The sequence below is a fragment of the Ambystoma mexicanum genome, chromosome 3p (genome assembly GCF_040938575.1).
Source record: "Ambystoma mexicanum isolate Mex_15411 chromosome 3p, UKY_AmexF1_1, whole genome shotgun sequence".
In the NCBI taxonomy this organism is placed as follows: Eukaryota; Metazoa; Chordata; class Amphibia; order Caudata; family Ambystomatidae; genus Ambystoma; species Ambystoma mexicanum.
The window spans coordinates 396,003,404-396,026,015 of record NC_090925.1 but is presented as its reverse complement, the minus strand read 5'-3'; the positions used below and the strand labels follow the sequence as shown (position 1 = coordinate 396,026,015).

At 47.0% G+C, this 22,612-nt stretch overlaps 1 protein-coding gene across 1 annotated transcript in view; it reads left to right on the top strand.

Annotated features, from left to right (window-relative positions):
* Positions 1-22,612, top strand: part of RAB22A (RAB22A, member RAS oncogene family) — a 711,558-nt gene that overhangs the window by 251,538 nt on the left and 437,408 nt on the right. Inside the window, exon 3 of the mRNA XM_069651074.1 lies at positions 21,444-21,525. Coding sequence (XP_069507175.1) covers positions 21,444-21,525 — 82 coding nt within the window. The remainder of the gene's footprint in view (positions 1-21,443; positions 21,526-22,612) is intronic.

Sequence of the window (22,612 nt, the reverse complement as noted above, 5' to 3'; positions counted from 1 at the left end):
CTGCTTCCAAGCATTTTCCGGATCCCGGCCCCTATGGGGAAAAAAGACAAAGACATTAGATGAGCGAATGCAAAAACATTACCTGAGCGCTCATCTAGGACTTACCAGATCTTTACTGGAACAGCACGTTTCACTTCGGGTCGGCGCCATATCTCCGGCATTCCGAACCCCGGCCCCGATGGGGAAAAGACATCAACATTAGCGCTTTGTTGCAAGAAGTCTCCAAAGGAATCTTCATTCATCACCTGAAAAAAGACAATGAACATTATTATTTAAAGCTTGAACTTTTGAACTTGCAACAGAACTTTTACAGCGCCTTACCAGTATAATCAAGCTTACCTGAACTCCCATCCAACCGCAATCCAGTGAAGTAACTGGGTTCAACGCGCCCCTGCGTCAGAAGCAGGATGGAGAGCTCGTCCTTTCAGACCCTAAGGTGAGACTTCATGGAGAATCGTGGAAGGGTATCGTGGAGGGTTGGAAGAGAGTGGGAGGCTTGAGCATAACTCAGTCAGTAGGTAATACTCCCTTTTCACGCACAGGGGTATATTCCTACGAGCCGGAGAAGCCGGAGTAGAGGGCCCTTCGTGTCCATCTTCAGAGTCCTGCGCTTCACCATTGAAGAAGCATCAGCACTCGAAGCCAGACCTGCGCCTCCGTGGGAACCAGGTGAGCGTTACAGTCAGCTAATGACATGGAATAAAGATGAACATGTGAAAACAGCAGGAAACTTGAAAGGAGTAATAAAAATATGGATGCCAAAGAGACATTCCTTCAACCCATCGTGTACAAACCCAGAAGACGAGGAAGAAATGGATACAGAAGAACCAAGTAAGACGAATCCCAAGGAGGAAGCAGAAGTGGTCGATGAACCGACCAGAGGAGGGAGTGTTGAGGAGGTCCCAAATATGGCTTGCACTCCAGTCACCCATTTTGAAGTACCAGGAACATTCACACCGAGATGTGATGTACGATGAGCAAATAAACCAGCAGAGAGCCGCACTAGTGCTCTGTCCAGTGCCAATCAGAAGAGCAATACCTATTGAAGCGCCAATAACCAGACAACCACGGGCCATAAGGTATCCATTGAGACAACCGTACCAGCAAATGACAAGAAAAGAAGATTGTTTAAACACTGTCCCAGAGGAAACTCAAAAATCCTTAATAGAAGACGAAAGGTGACTGTCACGATGCCTGCTCCCGGGGAGCCGGCTCAGGCCCTGCGTCCCCGAAAGCGGACATCAAGTCCCCAGGGAAGGTCCCAGCAACCCCTTATAGGGGCCCTTTGGACAGCGTCCTGGCGCCTATGGCACCAGGCTCATAGAAAACGTCAGTCCTGGCGCCATAGGCGCCAGGCTCATTATGAAAGTGTTTGGGTGCACTTACCTGATGCAGACCCTGCTGCAGAACCCCGGCCTCCTTGAGGCCTGAAAGGAACTACTTTACCTGTGGGACTCATTTACCACCCGGGCATGGTCGGGGAAGGATACATACCTGATTGGAGGAAGGACACATTCTAGGAACTTCTTCCAAGGCTATTTAAACCACACCCGATCAGCCACACGTGCTTCGCGTTGTTCTGCATCTAGCAGCTGAACGCTCAAGGTGTCTGCTCCTGCATCCTGACTTCTGCCAGCATCCTGAATCACCTGCAAAGGAAGGGAACAAGAGAACAGACGAAGGAAAAGGCCTTACCTGCTAAATCTGCATCCCAGAGACATTTCGCCGACGATCCTGAAAAGGAAGACATTTATTTTTAAAAGCACATTGCATCGATCGCTGCAGCGCCTCATTCTACTCACCTTACAGGGCGCTTCCATGTTCTGCAGCGACCATCCGGATCCGCAGTCGCGCCCCAGCGCCTAGGAGAAAAAGACAATAACGAAGGTGAGAGAAAGAAGGGAAAAGGGAAGCTAAATCTCCATGTTAAGACTTACCTGCTGGGTCATTCCCTTTTCATTTCGGGTACCGCGCCGCATCCAGGCATTTTCGGACCCCGGCCCCTAAGGGGAAAAAGACATCAGCGTTAATGAGCAAATGAAAAGACATTACCAAGACGCTCATTAAAAACTTACCTGATTTCCACAAGGATTTCACCTCTCATCTCGGGTCGGTGCCTGTTCCCCGGCATTCCGTACCCCGGCCCCTATGGGGAAAAAGACATAAAGGCATTCGAACATTAATGCATGGACACAAGGGGAACCACTTATCAAAAACTTACCTGGAAGCCAAGCAAGTTTGGTTCTCACCAATCCGAAAATCCAGTGAAGTAACAGGATACCAATGCGCCCCCGCATCAGAAACCACCAATCCGAAAATCCAGTGAAGTAACTGGATACCAGCGCGCCCCTGCATCAGAAGCAGGATGGAGAGCTTGTCCTTCCAGACCCTAAGGTGAGACGCTACGGGGAAGCACAGAAGGGTTTTGAGGAGGGTGAGAGGGGTAAGTGGGAGGCCGATTGCATTACCCCGCAGACAGTTAACTTCCTATTTTCACCTACAGAAGGATACTTCTGCGAGTCAGACAAGCCAGATTTGGGGCCCGGTCCAGTCCGTCTTCCGACCCCTGCGCATCACCTTAGACGAGGTCACAACAGCGCGAACCAGGCCAGCGCCTCCATGGGAGTCAGGTGAGCGTTACAGAACGCGAAGCCTTCCTACAAATTCCCACCCAGGCGCTATGGAAACTTCTGAGACTGATCAGTTGGCCCAATTATTGGGGGAATTACGGGCCGAAGTACATGCCGCTCGTCAAGAGACTAATGCCCTCAAGAGGGAATTAATAATATCAAAGGAAAGAACTGATGACCTGGCCAGACAGCTTTTGCAAAGTCAAGCTGGGAAAACTCCTCTACCCGGTTCCGGAGGGAACCCCGCTCCTGTGGTTCCCAGTAACCATGTGCATATTAATCTACCTGGAAACATGCCGCTGGCCCCACCCGAACGCTTTGCTGGGGACCCCAAACGATTCACCGTATTCATGAATCAGTGTCGTTTGCACTTCCTATGCAGGCCTGGGGCCTTCCCTAATGATCAGACCAAAGTAGCCTTTGTATTGTCATATCTCAGCGGCAGCGCTGCCGATTGGTCAGTTCCACTGGTTACTCAGGATGACCCGATTCTCCGTGATTTTCAAGGATTTCAAGCAAGCATGGAAAGGTTATTTGCTCGACACTCTCCGGGGCAGGCTCTGGATGATGAACTTCTATCCCTGCGACAGGGCAATCAGGATCTCCTATCCTACATTGCAACCTTTAATAGACTAATTGTAGAAACTGGGTGGCCAGACGATAAGAGAATCACGTTATTTTATCGAGGTTTACGTGGAGAACTTAGATGTCCTGGCCCAAGTTGTAAATCCACCCCGAGAATGCACAGAATATATAGACTTAGTGGTCCAATTGGATCACAGACTCCAGAAAAGAAAAGCAGATCGGTCCAGGTTTGAGACCCGGGTGTTGGTCAAGACCCACGCTAACCCCAAAGGAGTTGATGTCTCAGAGCCTCTGCAAATTGGTGGGGTTAAAGGACCTTTAACTCAAAAGGAACGTGAAAGGAGGCGGCAATTAAAGTTATGTCTTTATTCTGGGAACTCTGGACACTTTCTACGAGATTGCCCGGCAAAACCGTCCCGAAAGGCGGTAGGGGCCGCTGATAAAAACCTTGAAGACTGTTTCGGGAAACGACTCAGCCCGACAAGCGTAGGGGTCCGCTTGCCGAGCTTGAAAACTAACTCTCAGACCTTGCATTTCATAGTGCCAATGGTTCTCGTAGATCCAGAACAGCCTAAGCAGTTGCATGCAATAAAGGCATACATCGATAGCGGGGCTATTGGAAATTATGTGGACCGTGAGTTGGTCTCCAGGATTAACCTCCCTCTCCGTCCTAAAACCAGCAAAGACGTCATCACCACAGTAGATGGAACTGAAATTGCCTCTGGACCGGTAACGGATTCCACTACTGAGGTGACTCTTATTGGTCCCGACGGCCATCGGGAGGCAGTTGTGTTTGATGTAATCAAGGCCCCACAGTTTCAGGTTATTCTTGGAATTCCTTGGTTAGAGACACATAATCCTCGAATTGATTGGCGAGCTAAGAGAATAACCTTCCCGGATTGTGCACAAACCTGTTATCCAGAAAACCTGAAGATTAATCTAGCATCTGTAACCTCTGCCTCCATGCAATTGCCTCCGGAATACCAAGACTTTCAGGACGTCTTCCAAAAGGAACAGGCCAACACGTTACCTCCTCATCGATCGTACGATTGCCAAATCGATCTGGTGCCCGGTGCACAACCCCCTTGTAGCAGGATTTATGCCCTTACCGAACCTGAGAACCTGCATCTGAGACAATATTTGGATCAATACCTCGCCAATGGTTTTATTCGCCCGTCAAAGTCCCCGGCATCCTCGGCTTTGTTCTTCGTGCCTAAAAAGGAAGGCGACCTTAGAACTTGTATCGATTACCGCGCATTGAATCAGATAACGGTTAAAAACCGTTATCCTCTGCCTCTGATCCCTGAACTCCTTGACCAGGTAAAGGACGCTTGCATATACACCAAGTTAGACCTCCGGGGGGCATATCATCTGGTGCGAGTAAAAGAAGGCGACGAATGGAAAACGGCCTTCCGTACTAAGTATGGATTATTCGAATACCAGGTAATGCCCTTCGGGTTGTGCAATGCGCCGGCTGCCTTCCAATTCTTCATGAATGATGTCCTTCGGGAACTCATTGATGTTTGTGTTGTCGCTAAATCGATGACATTCTAGTGTACTCCTCTTCGGAATCTGATCACAGAAAACACGTTAGGGTAGTTCTGGAAAAACTGCGCCAACACAAACTATTTGCTAAACTGGAGAAATGTGTTTTCCATACCACAGAAGTTGAGTTTCTCGGTTTCATCCTGACACCCAAAGGAGTCCGAATGGACTCAAGAAAAGTGGATGCCATCCTCAAATGGCCATCACCTAGCTCTGTAAAAGGGGTTCAAAGCATGCTCGGCTTTGCCAATTTCTATCGCAGGTTTATCCCGGAATTTTCACGCATAGTACAACCCATTACTGCACTCTTGAGGAAAAATAAACGTTTTGAATGGTCTGAAGAAGCCGAGCAGGCCTTCCAGGATTTAAAAGCTAAGTTTACCTCCGCACCTATATTGAAACATCCACGTCCAGATCTCCCGTATGTCGTCGAAACTGACGCATCCAGTCTAGCCATGGGAGCAGTTCTGTCTCAAAGAGATCCCGAAACCAACCAACTGCATCCCGTAGCATTTTTGTCCAGAAAATTCTCGGCACCAGAGATTAATTATGCAATCACTGACAAAGAACTGTTAGCCATAAAGTCCGCTTTCAAAGCCTGGCGGCATTACCTGCTTGGCGCTCGACATACCATCACAGTGATCACTGATCACCGGAATTTACAGTATTTGAAAACCGCCAAGGCTCAGTCATCACGGCAGCTCCGATGGGCTTTGTTTTTTGCTGAATTTGATTTCGTGATTACCTATCGACCTGGCTGCAAGAATGGCAAAGCAGACGCCTTATCCCGAATTGGAATGGGAGAACCTGATACAAACTCAGAACCAGTACCAATAATTCCCGAACAGAGAATTCTAGGCATGACTTCGTTACAGACGCTTGAAGACATTCAAGTCAGAGTGAAACAACTCCTGGACCCTACAGTCCTACAGGATTGGATACAAAAGGGATCAGACTTTACCATAGATAATGGTTTACCTTATTACCAAGTACGCTTATTCCTGCCACACAAGGATTTACACGAACTAGTTATTTCCGGTTATCATGATACATTAATAGAGGGACACCCCGGTATTGCCAAGACAGAGGAAAAGGTGAAACGACAATTCTGGTGGCCCTCTTGGCGAAAAGATGTTAAATCTTTTGTGATGTCCTGTGGTGTTTGCGCCCAAAATAAAGGTCAAAAGAAAAGATCAGCCGGTCTCCTCCAACCTCTAGACGTACCGCCAGCACCCTGGCAGACCCTATCAATGGATATCATTACGGACCTGCCTCCTTGTTCGGGATATAATACCATTCTGGTAATTGTGGATTTGTTTTCCAAAATGGCCCACTTCATTCCTTTGAAAGGTTTACCTTCAGCTTCTGTCCTAGCCAAAGAATTCCTCGAAAATATTGTTCGGCTACATGGATTCCCATCTATACTAATCTCTGACCGGGGAAGCCAATTAATTTCCCACTTCTGGCGCAAATGTTGTCAAATGGCACAAATCGACTTAAGATTATCGACCAGTCACCACCCTCAGACCGATGGTCAGACTGAGAGGACAAATCAGACCCTTGAGCAGTACTTACGGTGTATGTTACAGCAATCTGAAAGCAACTGGAAAGACATTCTTTGGATAGCCGAATACGCATATAATAATTCGGTACACTCTGGAACTGGCCATAGTCCTTTTTATACCTTGTTTGGACATCACCCTCGAACCTCAAACCTCGACTCACCTCAGAACCTCGGAGTGCCCGCAGTAGAACATCTGCATACTACCATTACCCGAGCCTTCAAAGAGGCAACCACGCATTTACAACAAGCCAAGAGAAAATACAAGGAGAATGCTGACCTACATCGGAGTGAAGCACCTCCGTATCAGATTGGGGATCAAGTGTGGTTAGCTACCAGACATTTACCGCTCAAAGGGCCCCGAACTTTTAACCCAAAATATCTGGGACCTTATTCTATTACGGCAATAATTAACCCAGTAGTGGTTAAACTTGATTTACCAGCTAATATGCGAATTCACCCTGTTTTTCATGTGTCACTTCTGAAAACAGTGGTACCCGGAACCCGACTACTCAAACCTCCAGAACCTATTCAAATAGATGGGGAACCCGAATTCGAAGTGAGGAACATTTTAGATTCAAAAATGTTTAGGTCAAAGCTACCTAATTGATTGGAAGGGGTACGGACCTCAGGAGAGGTCGTGGGAACCCAGTGACCATGTGCATGCACCTCGATTAGTCAGGAAATTCCACGACTCTTCCCAGACAAACCAAAACCCCTGGAGGGAACAACCTTGGGAGGGGCCTTGGGGGGGGGGGGGGGAGTGCTGTCACGATGCCCGCTCCCGCGGAGCCGGCTCAGGCCCTGCGTCCCCGAAAGCGGACATCAAGTCCCCAGGGAAGGTCCCAGCAACCCCTTATAGGGGCCCTTTGGACAGCGTCCTGGGGCCTATGGCACCAGGCTCATAGAAAACGTCAGTCCTGGCGCCATAGGCGCCAGGCTCATTATGAAAGTGTTTGGGTGAACTTACCTGATGCAGACCCTGCTGCAGAACCCCGGCCTCCTTGAGGCCTGAAAGGAACTACTTTACCTGTGGGACTCATTTACCACCCGGGCGTGGTCGGGGAAGGATACATACCTGATTGGAGGAAGGACACATTCTAGGAACTTCTTCCAAGGCTATTTAAACCACACCCGATCAGCCACACGTGCTTCGCGTTGTTCTGCATCTAGCAGCTGAACGCTCACCGTGTCTGCTCCTGCATCCTGACTTCTGCCACGCCTGCCAGCATCCTGAATCACCTGCAAAGGAAGGGAACAAGAGAACAGAAGAAGGAAAAGGCCTTACCTGCTAAATCTGCATCCCAGAGACCTTTCGCCGACGATCCTGAAAAGGAAGACATTTATTTTTAAAAGCACATCGCATCGATCGCTGCAGCGCCTCATTCTACTCACCTTACAGGGCGCTTCCATGTTCTGCAGCGACCATCCGGATCCGCAGTCGCGCCCCAGCGCCTAGGAGAAAAAGACAATAACGAAGGTGAGAGAAAGAAGGGAAAAGGGAAGCTAAATCTCCATGTTAAGACTTACCTGCTGGGTCATTCCCTTTTCATTTCGGGTACCGCGCCGCATCCAGGCATTTTCGGACCCCGGCCCCTAAGGGGAAAAAGACATCAGCGTTAATGAGCGAATGAAAAGACATTACAAAGACGCTCATTAGAGACTTACCTGATTTCCACAAGGATTTCACCTCTCATCTCGGGTCGGTGCCTGTTCCCCGGCATTCCGTACCCCGGCCCCTATGGGCAAAAAGACACTAGCATTAGAACATTAATGCATGGACACAAGGGGAACCACTTATCAAAAACTTACCTGGAAGCCAAGCAAGTTTGGTTCTCACCAATCCGAAAATCCAGTGAAGTAACAGGATACCAACGCGCCCCCGCATCAGAAACCACCAATCCGAAAATCCAGTGAAGTAACTGGATACCAGCGCGCCCCTGCATCAGAAGCAGGATGGAGAGCTCGTCCTTCCAGACCCTAAGGTGAGACGCTACGGGGAAGCACAGAAGGGTTTTGAGGAGGGTGAGAGGGGTAAGTGGGAGGCCGATTGCATTACCCCGCAGACAGTTAACCCCCTATTTTCACCTACAGAAGGATACTTCTGCGAGTCAGACAAGCCAGATTTGGGGCCCGGTCCAGTCCGTCTTCTGACAACTGCGCATCACCTTAGCCGAGGTCACAACAGCGCGAACCAGGCCAGCGCCTCCGTGGGGGTCAGGTGTGCGTTACAGTGACGTCACAAGGGCCCGGACAGACGTACAGGTCAAGAACAACGACCAAAAGATGACACACAAAGACGAAACACCATGGATAAGGATATCACAGACATGGATGAAGAGATGATGTTCAAATATAAAAAGCAGGATGAAAATATGCAACCAGCTAACGCCTGTACATAGGCTTGTAACACAAGAAGCTAAGAAAACAGTGTGGCTTGCTATGCTTAGTAGAAGAATAGAGCGGCAAGCGCCAACTATATTTCTACCTCAACGAAGCACATTATATAAGTGCGAGTCCACGTTATACAAAAGCAGAATTAACCCAGGTTACTAAGGGTCAAACAAGCCAGGATTCTTATTCCAGCTAAAACAAGAAGAGAGACAGTGGAATCGAAACTCAGCAAGGAGCAGACCGTGCCTGGGGAAATCGAGGTCAAACCAAGAGAGGGAGGTGGACAGTAACTTTGGAGAATCAAAACGTAGGAGCAGAGCAGCCTGTCCCGTGAAGGTCGAGATAAGGGGGCCCAGGCAGGTGGCGGCCGAAAAAGACAAATAGAAGGAAAACGCATCCGATTCATGGTGTGCTAGCAAGCGCGAAGAGGTACCAACGTCTGATGTCACCCAAAGCAGGAGATACCATAACTTTTCCTGACAAGAAGCTACAGTTTCGAGGCCAACCTCCACCAACTAATTGACACATAGCCCTAAAGTACTGATTGACGGAAGTGAGGCAGGGTGAATCTTGGAGCATACTGCATCTGGGTGACCATTCTGCATGCTGCTAATTAAAGTGGAGATTTATGCTTATGGTTGTAGCCAGCCCAATCACAGTGGGGCAAATAATCTGAGGTCCTATTGATGGTAGAACCAATGCAACGTCGTACTTTTAGTGACGTTTGCATGAGTAATGTAGAGGGAAGGGCGTAGAGGCCCACCCGATAAGTTATCCAATCCTCACACTCCGTTACCATATACAGATATAGCACCTATACTTAAGTTACCTTTTCCAACCAATAGAATTGCATGACAAACTTTTGAGTTACACATCAATAATGACGGATTTTGCCGATAACTATTGCTGTTTGAATGAAGATTGTTGGGAGTTGACGCGAGACGGGCAATCGAATCATTGTTGATCGCCATGTTTCCCTGTTTTTTGTACTTGTCATTAAATGGACTCCCCTTTATCAAACCATTGAGTTGTCCTTATTGATTGGTATTGGAGTAAGAGAATCCTGCACCCCATCCACCTCAAGGTGCCGCTATCTCGTCTTAAAGTACTCGAGGCCGAGCTCTGACTCTATGGGCCAGTCAGAGTTCACTCCCCCTCGCTGTACACATCATTCAACAGTTTTTGGATGCACTGACTGAGCTGCTTGAATTTCAATAGCGGGTGATGCTGAGGGTCCTGATTGAGGCATATCTGCTGAGCAGACATCGCTGACAAATCTGAAATGGAAAGTGTATGACGGACTAGAATTAAGGTGCAATGGGAGTGCTAGATGTTAATGTTGCTTCATCCCAATAGCAGGAAGACCTTTAAATGTGGTTTGAGGCCAAACGTACTTAAACCATTTAAAGGTCTGTGTGTGTTGAGACTGGGTATTGCGACTGGGTCAGTAGCCAAGAATGAATGGGGATGCCCCTCAGCCTGGGGTAAGAGGCCTACCAGGGTGGAAGCCAGAGCCAGCTCTACCACAGTGGAGGAAGGTGGCAGTTGGGAGGGCCCCAGTCCTTGTCCTTTTCATATGTACCATAATAATTGAAGGTGGTACCACTCTTACTCGCCCCATACCTCTGTTTCCAAATGTTGGCCAGTCTTTTGTTCTTTCCCATAGAACTACCAGCAGCCCCAGCGGTGGACCAAAGAGTAAGCAGCCCACAAGAGCCGCTTGAGAGATGCCTGAACACAGCTGGCAGTGTATATGGAACTGCTGCAAGACACTGTAGGAGTGACCAAACCAAAGGTTGGCGAGTGTGCGGAACACTACCAGCTGCGTCGCACAACCGCTGCGCTCTCCTGCACAAAGGCTGCAGTGTGGCTGTCCAAAACAGACTGTCGGCTGCATCCGTGAGAGCAACTGCTCACTGATGACCAAGTCGCAACGAGGCTCGTTAATGGACTGCCTTACAAATAATGTGAACATTAACACAAACTGGAACCTTGACTTTAGTGGGCCACCAATGCTGATTAACGGTGGACCGACATGAGAGAAGGAGCTGTGGGTTAGTGTGTCCTTTATTTGTGTAACACCTCCTGGGTTGGAAATGCAGGGAAAGATCGGCCCAGGTATTTAGGATGGGAGGGGCAGTGGAGACGGGAGGGGCAGTGGAGACGGGAGAGGCAGGATAAACGATGAAATGGTAAGGTGTGGGTTATTCAGGTAAAGTCAGGGGAGGCAGTCAGAGACCAGTAGGAGGTTTAAATGGTGGAAAGATGGGTTGAGGCAGTTTATAGCAAAGGTGAGGTAGGGTCTCCTCCCCAGAAAACCCTCTTGGGAGAATGCCATATGTCGAACATTATTTTTGGGATCACTCATCACCCACCCCTGCCCCCACCCATCTTGTTGTAGATCTTAACAAATTTGTAAGGGCACCCCCTGGATCTCTTGTGGTATGATGGAGTAAGGAGGCTGACGAACTGGTATCATTTTGGCTTTAGACTTTTATTCAAATAAAGAAAAGAACCTGCCTCTGCTTATTTCTAGAATAATTTGGATGCTTGTCAGGATGCAAGTAAAACAAAGAAACAGAAATATACTGTCCTCTGTCCAAACCAACAACTCTAATCCTACCACTAACAAATACAGCAAGAAAACAAGGGTTCAATGAACTTCCTATCCAAGCCATCAGGAGAAAGGATGCCTTCTCCTGGTGGAACAATACAGTCTAGGAGACTGTTCTTGATAGTCCTTTGTAACAAGCCTTTAGAAGTCTCTTTACTTCTCTAAAGCATTTTCCAACCGGGTGAAGACTTTATAAACTCTTCTTATTGCTGGTGCTTTGTAAAGACCTTTTTTTAATATCTTTTGGGGAGATTACACTGGCTCTCCCGCTACTCCCATTAGCTACATCTTCACTGGGGAGCGCTACCGGTTCTTTCGGGGGTCTCAGGTCGTTATTGGTTCTGCACACATTCAGTGCGTGTTCCTGCTTTCCTACTCTTCTGTTTTGTGCATCTCCATGGAACCGTTGTTGCAGCGGTCTCTGTGTGTTTAATGGACCACACAGTCAACCACCGAGAGGCCACGCCACCGCTGGATTCTTCCTGCTTCTGCAGCAATTCGGGTTTACTCTGGCTCACGTGGTTCCTTCCGAGACAGACTGTCTATCGATTCTTCGGGCAGCGCAGGTTTGAATTCCACAGGCCCTGCAGGAGGAACACCAGCTTCTGTTGCTGCTTTTCCTGCTACCGTACGCTTAGTCCTTCCTCGGTCTTTACATTGCTGGGAACGCCCCAGCGTAGTGTCAATGTTTGTCGTCAATGCCTTTTGAAGTTATCTTCATGCCTACTTTTTGGTTCTTCTTAATCTCAGACCAATCTATTTTTACAGATGGAATTGTAGAGACTTCACATTAACACACAGTAGTAGTTTGTTTGGGAGGGAGGAGTCGTCAATAGGGCCATGGCTTCTGGGAACAAGCGTTTACGGAGGTCTTTCACAGGGCGGGATAACTTATCCCCATCAGGGGAGGTCCTCCCTGTGAGATCTTCCCACTTTTTACCAACCCTACAGGGACTATTGGGTAGCAACCTCACCTCCCTAGGCTCCTAGGGAAGGGCTCCCATGTGGGGAGAAGTGACAATCACATTTCCACCGTCATGCAGTGGTCTATGTCCAGCACCCATTTGGACAACCTCAGCACTCACGTGCAGCCCACAACATGACAATATTCCTTTTTGTAACCATCTGCGTATTGGCGATGAATAGCTTCTCATAGTGCAAATACGTCGTCTGACCCCAAACTCCCCATAAAATCAATCAATTCTGGATTATTCTGAATCGGTTGAGAAACTGCTGAGGACACCCTACACAGGACCCCAAACCAAAAATGCTGAGTTTTTGAACACGCCCATATTGTATGATAGAAGATCCCCACTGCAGTATAACACCATAGACAGTTAGAATCCGCCACCCACTTGCATTTAAACCGCAATTCCCCAGCATAGTACGTTCTCTAAAGAATTGTTAATTGGATGAGTCTGTAGTGGGCCGTAATGGCTACCTCCCTCTGGCCCATTGGGGCCTACTGCCATTCCTCCGCTTCTAAGGGACCCACGTCTGTTTCCCAACTCTGCTGGATGTTCATCAGTGGATGTGCTATGTAGCTAATGAGTATCCGGTACAAAGCCAACATTGCCTTCCTTGTAAGGCTTTCTGAGTGTGTGTTGGCTTCCACCTGAGTCTGTTCTGTGGAAATTATGGATATCCGGAAATGTGACCACATGGCATGTCGGAACTGAATATATTGAAAATAATCAGATTCATACTGCTGGGAATGATGCTGCAACTCCTGAAATGACCATATCCTGCCCACCATCAGCACATCTCCCATGATTCTAATATGTTTCCCATGTGTGGTGACCTGGAATGAGATGTCTGACCAGGACTTTTATAGTTTTGGCTATAAACTTGTATTTAACACAAAATAGCAATCCTATATATCCCTAACTAGAGATGGTTTCCTTACCTCAACCAAACTAAAACTCTGGTCTATCTGGAAGTCTGTGATGTCCAATTAAAGGGTGTACATCCTGGTTCAAACTTCTAAAATATCCCTACCACTGAAACACGAGTCCAAAAGCAACAGAACCATATCCCAGGATAATGCCTCCCTGCTTCTGGGTCGAAATGTCTATGGCTAGGAAAATGGCTCCCTTCTCCTAGCTTGTAGGTTATACTCTGGCTGGAAAGTCTTTTCTTCTTACTCGGCTCTGTCTCTCACCTTGTTTGCTTCTCCGAGTTTATTTTAAGGGTTTCTCCCTTTCTGGTTGAAAAGAAAGGGGGGAAGCGAAAACGGACTCTTGGAGTGATGCAGTGTTGAGAACGCTGTTTCGAGGGGCTGCCTCGATGCTGGCGAAGACAATTTCCAAAGGATGGTGGTCTCTGTTTACCAGAGTCCTTCGGTTCCCTTTTTCCTCTCTTGTCACTTAAACGAAAATCGCTAAGCTAACGGAAGAGTTCTTATCCCAACCCAGGAGAATGACTCCCTCCTCCTGGGTAGAAGTCTCGCAGTTCAGGTTTCACAAAGTTCCACAAATATCGGCGGAGTTTGAGAGTGGCTCCCTTCTCCTAGTTTACAGCCAGCTTTTAGCAGGCTTATCTGAACACTGTATTTCAGCTCCCCTCCCTCCACCAGGACAGGGGTGAGACCCCCTAGCCCCTGAGCTCTCCTTGACTTTACGATGGTTTACCACTCTGCTTCAAACTGCTGTCACTAGGACGAGGCTCCCATAGTCCTTCTCGACACTTCAATACCGTAATTTTATGGAACTGACCAGGGAATTGCCTCACAAAATTATCTACTTCTCTCTTGTCTTCTGGTTTTGCCATCTCAAGTTTTCCCAGCCGCCTCCTCGACTTACTACTGTTCCCGTTAGCTTCTCTTGGGGGAACTCTTCACCGGTTTCACCAGGGGTCGAGGGTTTGTTCTTTCTTCTGCTCTTCTTCGGCTCGCTTGACTCCATTACTGCTGGCAGTCGAGCTGTATGTTTCAGACCAAACGTCCCACATGTTGCAGGTCATGCAACTGCCACAGTTCCTCATACTTTCCATGCAGTATCCTAGGCGGCTTGGCAGTAGGCTTGTGTTGCCGGTCTCAGTGCAATTCCAGGACCGCAAAGTCCACCCACCACAAGTCACGCCACCACTACACTGATTCTTGGCTTCAAGGCTGTCGACTCTCAGCCGACTGGCAAGATGCTTTCCTGGCATTCCTCGGTTAGTTCTCATCACTCCACACTGCTGCTTCGATACAACCTTTGAACGCCCTGTTTCCATCTAAGGCTTTTTGGCAGCCTCATAGTTTGCCGAATTCTCCTTTCAGATGTTGCTCTTTGTCCTTCTTTACTGTTTACCTTCAGTAGCTGGGACTGACCCAGTGTAACGTCCGTTTGATTGACAACAGCTGATAGAACACTCTTCGTGCTTGACAATGGCGTTCTTGGATTCTTCTTTGTCCCAGTACCTATCATAGTGAGACTGTCTTACACATTACAGTAACACATTGTCTCAGACTTTACCATAGGAAAGGAAAGGAAAGGAAAGCAAAGGAAAGGAAGGGAAGGGTTGGGTGTTTTTACCCTGTGGGTCTGGAAGATAAAGGGGCAGTATGCCAAATGCACGTCCTTGCCCCCAGGAGGGAAGTAACTCCCTGTGAGATCTTCCCGCATGTTACCACCCCCGGGGGGGACTATCTGTTAGTATCCTCACCTCCCTAGCTTCCTGGAAAGAGGCTCCCTTCTGGGGAGAAGTAATGTCATCTGAAGGATTGTCACACATGCCGTTTATTCGCAAATCACAATTCGATCAGCTCTGGTACATCACAATTGTACTATAGTTGGGCCATCACTACCCCTTCCCATCCAAGCTCTTTTGTAACTTTCTTATACACCCACACAACCTGTTGCAAAATTTGAGGTAGACCGACCGGTGTGAATCTTTCCCATGTAATACTTGCAGTGGGTCCTTGCCCACCGTCCAGTCCTGATCGAATATGCGGACGAGTCGGATACCCAAACAGCCATTCATTTGCCAATGCCAAATGTGAAGCCCAATAGTACTTCCTGAGATCTCAGAGCTGTATCCCTCCTATCCACACATAAATATACCAGTTTCTCAATGAAATTTCAGGGTGAAAGTCCCTCCACAACCACTTTTTCTGCGCTCTTTCACCTGTAATTCTCTCTCTGGAACCCTGACTAGAATGTTCTGAAGAAGGTATAGTAACAGAGGCAGTCATTTTAAACAAGGCTTTGATGTTCTACCATTGACTGGAACGTTTGCAGTAGGGCATGCGGACAACAGCCTTACCGATTGTAGGCAATTTAACCCAAAGCCCATACTCCCCAGCACGGTCCAAACAAATTTCCAATCAATGAAATGAAAAGCTTTTACGAAATCAATGGCCACTATGCCAGTGGGTCCAGGATATCACTAACCTTATAAAGGGCTTCATGAAGTCTCTGGATATTCATGCGAGTTGCCCTATTTTGCATACACCCATTTTGATCTGGGTGGATCAAGTCCGGCAAAAGCGTATTCATTTATTGTAATAACTTTTTCGGGAGCCTCTGCTTGTTGCTCTGTGGGATGGGGATTTCTTCCAGGAGATTGGTATAGGCCGCTCCAGGCTCTCCCTAACGTAACTGCATATAATAACTTCTAAAATTCTGCAAACACCTTAAAGATCTCATCTGCCTCTTTGATCTCCTCCCCCTTTCCTGCGATTACACCATGCACCTGACTGGAGAGCTCATCCTGCTGTTCCAGCCATGCCAGCAGTTTCCCAGCCTTGTCCCCACCCTCGTGACGCCAGGTAAGCCTGCTTCGCTGTATTGGTGGCTAGTGTGCGATGCGAGTCCCTCACTTGCAACAGTTGGCGTTGGTTCATCTCAGATCGGTCACTGAGAAATCCCTTCTGTAGCTCGGCGTTTGGAAAAACCACAAGGACAACTGCATCCCTGTGACATGTTAGGGAGAATTCTCTGTTTAGGCTGAATTTCCTAACCTAGTGAGTCCCCCAGCAGCTTTGCTGGATTTTTTGGGGTTTAATTTTTTCTCCTGCCAAGAGTGAGACTCTTTTACTCTCACTCTTGGACATGATTTGAGTGTGTTCCTTTGACTCTAGATGTGTTTAATGAGCTATGGGGTCTTTTACTCCATAGGGCTTCATGTGTTTTTGTGAGATGGGTTACACAGCACCCTCAGTGCAGTAACCCAGGGGTGTCATAGTGACCCCCAAACATAGACTCCATACCCCGGGACTGACTGTCTCCCAGGGCATGTAAAGTCACCATTGACTTTACTAGTCTTGAATTCTGAACAGAACCAGTACAAACCATCATATTGTGGACGTACTGGCCGGGGCAATTCGATTGCCCCGGGGTCTGTAAGTCGAGGGGGCACGTCTCCATCCCCCCTGATCGAGTTTTGGCTGGTGGCAGTGGGTACTACTTTTTATATTCAACCGCAAATATTTCTCTATGGGATTTTCCCATTGTTCGAGGCTACTATCTTTATTTATTTAATTGCCATAGCCTCGAACATACCGCCGATTTATTTACTTATTATTAATTCTCCGGTTGGTATTTTTTGCCAAAACTCGGTTCTAAAATGGCGTTTGTGTTCTCTTCTGTGACTCCAACCCAAGTCGAGCCCTTTGTTCCACTTTTTGGCGGGCTTCTCAACAGAAGCCCTCCAAAGTGGTGCCACTCTGTCTGGGGTACTTAGGAGGGGTGGAGGGGGATTTAGGCACCCTGGACTGAGTTGCCTAGGCAACTCAAGTAGCACTCCGCCCTGATTGGCCCAAGTGGTGAGCCGGCCGGCTCACCACTTAGCATGTTTGAGTGACATCTAGGCTGAGTGAATGGGGGTTTTCTGCATAAAAGCAGGGCTTTGGGGACTGGAACTTCAGAAGTCGCCACAGGACCTAAGAATCCGACGAGGGAGAAGCTGAGCCGACCTGCCACGACAACACCACCGGTGGAGCGGTGCTGGACCATCTCACCACTTTTCCCAACGACAGAGGAGATCTCCCGCCGGAGAGTCTTCTTCCTTTGACTGGTGGGGATAACCAGTTTCACCGTCTTTTCACCTTCCCGACGCATCTCGTGGCCGCCTTGCCTGTGCCAAGCACCCCGGCAACCGGAATACCATGTTTTACCACAACCGCGAAATAAAGGGTAATACCTTTAACCGGAAAACTCTGCGGCTGGTTTCTTCCCTGGCAGTGCAACGACCTTCATCTTTCCTCCAAGTCGAGATTTTCTCTTCCTCTGGACGACGCCGAGACTTGCACCCGCTGCCAGGAACAACTGCCACTGCTTGAGGATCCTTCCCACTTAAGGTACTGTGTTCCGCCTGGCTTCCCTTGCCACCGACTGTACGGGGTAAATTTAGCCCCCGGCTTTCGAACCTGGGTTAGCCAGTGACACCCTGGCTAAACTTTTCTGAGCCTCTCTAAACTCTTTTCGAACTCTCTGCAAGACTTTCAAAGGCTAGTGTAACTGTATGATCTTGGGCGCATTTGTGCTCTGCTCTCTCTAAGAGTGGGCCCAGCCTATGGACTTTGGCTCACAAGTGACTTTTGCTCTTCTGCCTTGCTAAAAGTGTTCCTAAATCTTAGAGTGGTGTATCTTCACATATTCTGCCCCCCCCCCTTTTTCATGAACTTATTGGAGTGCCATCTATAGTTAAGCACTCACCTCTGTCTGGAATTAGGGGTGTTAACTAAGACTTGTCTGATAAGGAATAAGGGTTGTATATATCATAATAGTAACTGTGTTTAGAGTGATTTACAATAAGAGTGCTGGAGGGTTTCAAACGGTGTGTGTTTAAATAAATAATTATATACTTTGATACCAAAGCTCTGGTCAGTGTTTGCTTGTGCTATTGTACCTATTGTGCCTATTGTGTATACTTTGCATACTGCCTAACTCTTCTTGAGGGAAGTCTGACTGCTTAGCCACAGCTACCAGGTAAATCTGGGTGGTACAGACTGCTACCAAGTGGGTTTACTGCTAACACCTGTAGTCCTAAATCTTTTGCAGTGTTCCCAAAGGGAACTGCACAGGTTTCTGCCTAACATGCCACAAGACAAAAGGTAACTTAAAATAAATATTTATAGTCATTCTACTATGAATTCCAATTTCCAAGTCTAGAATACTCACTGCAATAATGTCACAATGACATTAAGATTTCATAAATATGTATTTGTTTTACCTATAGGAAACCACACATTAAGCTTGTAAAAGGTCTTGAAAAGATCATATTTAATCTACCTTGACTATTCACAACAAAGGGTGAGCATTTACCAAATACTGCTATTCATGCACTGGTCCCTTAGGACACAGTGTTAGCTCTTATGTGTCCCTAAGGTTATGCTCTATCCTTCTTTTGAAAGTGTTTTTTTTTCTGTTAGAAATATGTAAAATGGTCGCTAGACAATACTTCCTGATGACCCGCTAGAAGGATAGTTGAGAAACACGTGTTGAGGTTGTAAAACAACTTGGAGGATTTGGAAACTATTGTGCCCCATTTTTTTCATTGGGATGACGCAATAAACCTATGAGGATCTAATTAACGAATTTTCCTTTTCAACACTTTACTGCTTCAAACTTTGCATCCTTGAAGATTGATGGTTGTCACAATCCGTATGTGCCCCAACTTTGCTTTTTCAAATTCGAGTCTGTGCAGGGCATAAATAAGTGGTCTACTCGCGATAGAGATGTGCCCCCGAATGAAAGGAATAACCTGACTCCTACAGGTGCCTCTTGCGCCATACATCTAACAGTCCATTTACACTCACAGACACATTGTTCAGTGCTGATTTTAAGCAACCCCTGCAGGGCTGGAAAGCGATCCCGGACACTGTCCATTTCATCATTAAAGTCTCTGCCTACCAACCAGCAGTCCAGTCCACCTGTTCATGCAGAAACAACCCTTGAAGCTTGCAGAGTGATTCCACTTGTAGTGGCTGCGGAGCATACACACAGAGTAGCCCCAGATGTTCCTCCTAAAGTCACCCTAAACCACCACATACCTCCCTCCATTATCTCTCACCACTGTTGATAAAAATGAACTATGTACGTTTTCGAATCGGCACCTTCACCCCACTCAGCATGTATGTTTAATTCGTTATATTGAAAAACATACGCTGCTCCCGTCAAATACATGTCCTGCAAAAACGGGCTTGTGCCTGTTCAGGATTTGCAGCACCGTATCCGGCTTGATCTTGCCACAAAGTCCAAAGGCCAGACACGCCACCTTTCTATCCCCCATTATACTAATTCAAGCAGCCTATTTAAATATGAAACATATGCCATGCGACCTTGAGCAAGCAATATCACATATACCCTTCTCACGAAGCAGAGACCTACTTTTTGAATACTGACCGTATTTGCAAAGTTCCAAAGTAAGACTTTCCACATGGGGGCAAAAATAGCAAAACAGAAGTTGTATCATGTGAAGAAATATCAGGCACACTAAATTGTCAAAGTGCACCCCATCAGAGTTAAAAAAGATCGCAAGAGTTAATTTGTGACTGAAGCAATAATTCAGATATCGTGCCACTCTCATGGGTACTCCGTTTTTGCGTGCTGAAAAAATATTCAGTCCACTCAAAGATGACCGAAAACTCCTGAAGTGTGGTATTCAAATGAAGAATACTCTGCCTGTGCGTTATGTCGGCATTAAAAGCATGCTGCTGCTTTATCTGGTGAACACTCCATGTGGCTTCCCCATGGCGTTCCTTGCAGCTGAATAAGTTACAGATGTGCCATTTATGACCACATGCCTGATGTAACAGCCATTCCTTTAAAGCAGGGGTCTATGGTTGAAGTAGTGGAAGCCTCTCCTTGGACACTACCCCATGCCCTGGCCTCAGAATTTGACTCAGTTGGTGGGGATGAGGAATGTACCCCTGTTCCCTCCCTCCCACCCACACCAGCTTAACCATTAACTCTATCTGCAGCCCCTGCTGTAACTATGAAAGATACAGCGAAAGCTACAGGTTCGGAGGGTGTGGGGGCAGATTACCATGTCCTCACATTCCACTGTGAACTCTAACCACTCTATCCCTTCTTCAGCGAAACAGTGTTATAAGATGTTTTGGGATGAAAGAACATTGACTGGGTGAGGACCTAGACAAGGGTTGTCTAACTCAGGCCTCGAGGGCAGGAACATTTCGGCTTTCCACGATACCCCTCATTAATTTTCAGGAGAAATTTGCATACAATGATTCCAAATGTATCCAAATGTTATCTCTTGAATATTCATGAGGGATATCCTGAAAACGGCCCGGATTCCAGCCCTAGAGGCTTGTGCAACCCTGACCTAGACCTTTTAGAGCATTGCAATTCTCAGCAGCAGACTTGTACCATTGAGTCGTCTGCTGCCTCTTGATTGTTTCCAATGGAGCGATGACATTTCCATATTCTAATCTGCAATAAATTCATGTTAGTCAGGACATGGGGTTATTTTTGATGTCTTACAAAATCTCTGTTTGGAATACTGGGCAGAGACGACTAAAAGTCATCACAATATCCTATTCTTGAATTTACCAAACCGAATACCCTGAGATGGTAGACCATACAGAGTGAATGGCTGTTCAAAGGTGAAATTATGAAAGTTGCAAACAAGAGAATAACTGGGATATGCAAATAGACTTCAGGCGACATGCTGATGGACCCATGTAAGCACCTGAAAAGAACAGAGGGTGTGTTGCTTGTGAGGCCATGACTTCGTTCTGTGATCATTGCCATTCGTAGTAGTTTGATCTCCAACTAAAATGTAATGATGGGCAGTACTGTGAATTATTGGCTAATGATTAACTTGATGTGGTTCATTTGGCTCCACGTTCTGTAATATTGTTGATTTTTGTTTTTTACTTTTTTCTTTTTGTGGGATCGTTTTACGTTTTCTCGTATTTTCTGTAGTGTTTTTATCTTGAAGCACCTTAAATAGTCATCCCAACGTTCACAGTAATATTCAAATGTTATTTGATTCCATTCTTTCATAGAGAGTGGGTAATGTACTAACAGAGTGCTGGTAACACGTTACAATCTAATGCATGCCATTTTTCCACCCGGCCACTTTGCATGTTTTTTTTTTTTCTACTACCCGTTTTCTTTGCATCGTGTCATTAATGGCGTGGTAACCTAGCATGCTTTGTTTTCAGTGCATCCTTTATGACGAAGACTGTGCAGTACCAGAACGAGCTTCACAAATTTCTAATCTGGGATACAGCCGGGCAGGAACGAGTAAGTAGACCACAATTTTAATATATAGCTTTTGTCTTGGGCTTTTAGCAAGCGGTATTTAGCTTGATTAAAAATGTGTGGGGTGCAAGGCAGAAAAACGGTTTAAGAATGTAAACTTTTTAGCAGCCCAGGAGATTCTTCACGTGTGTAGCTGCAAAAAGATAACTTTCCTCCCCACGTTTCATCCCCGCAAGCCAGGGCGCAGAATGGCAATAATGACCTACATCGAAATGATGTGCCATGCAGCAAGCTCTGCAAGCATGACTGTCTCTCTGTCAGAGGAACGAATGATTGCATATAGTTAAGAGCAGCAGAAATGAATCACTGGGCTGGTACCGTGAAGTAACGAGCCGCGACACGTCGTGTTACATTGCCTAAAACACTTGCAGTAAAATGGAAGTCTTTTCCACAGACGTCCTGAACGCCGTATCGACGAGGGAAGTTGGTGATAGGGCGCCCCCCTGATGCGGGTTCTCTCCAGTTTTACCAACTTCCCTAGATTCTTGGACTTTATCTGCGCAATTGGTCAGCAGTATTGCATTCAAGATTCAGACCGATTCTCGAAACCTCGTGACCTGGAGGAGGTCTGTTTAACAAGGGCTCCTTGTTGCCTGCCCACGTTAAAAAAATAAAAAAAATAAACATTACAAAAAAAGAAACGGGGAAAAAAGCACCCCCGGGAAGGGCCTGGGGTGGCTGGAACAGTGGGCGGGGATTGTTTTCTCGCCTGCTGTTCCAGCCTCACCATCTCCGGTTGCGAATGGCAATTCATTCCTTTTATAACCGACCGTTTGGATAGTACCCAAGGGGGGAGTTTATTTGATAAAATTTGATGCAAATTGTGCAATTTACAGAATATTTATTCAGCAGCCATGGTCAAAACTACTAGCCGCATAGTGAATTAATGTAGCAATCTGGCCCACATTGGCCAAAGAAAGTGGCCCACAATAGATTTTTGTGTTTTTGGTTCGGCATTGCCCTATAGGCCAGTCCAAGCCTGGTTATGACTGGTTACCCCCTCCACCTTTCCTAAGTAAGCAACTTTACTTTGAAGACCGAGTGCGAGCTGATTTATAGGCGAGACACC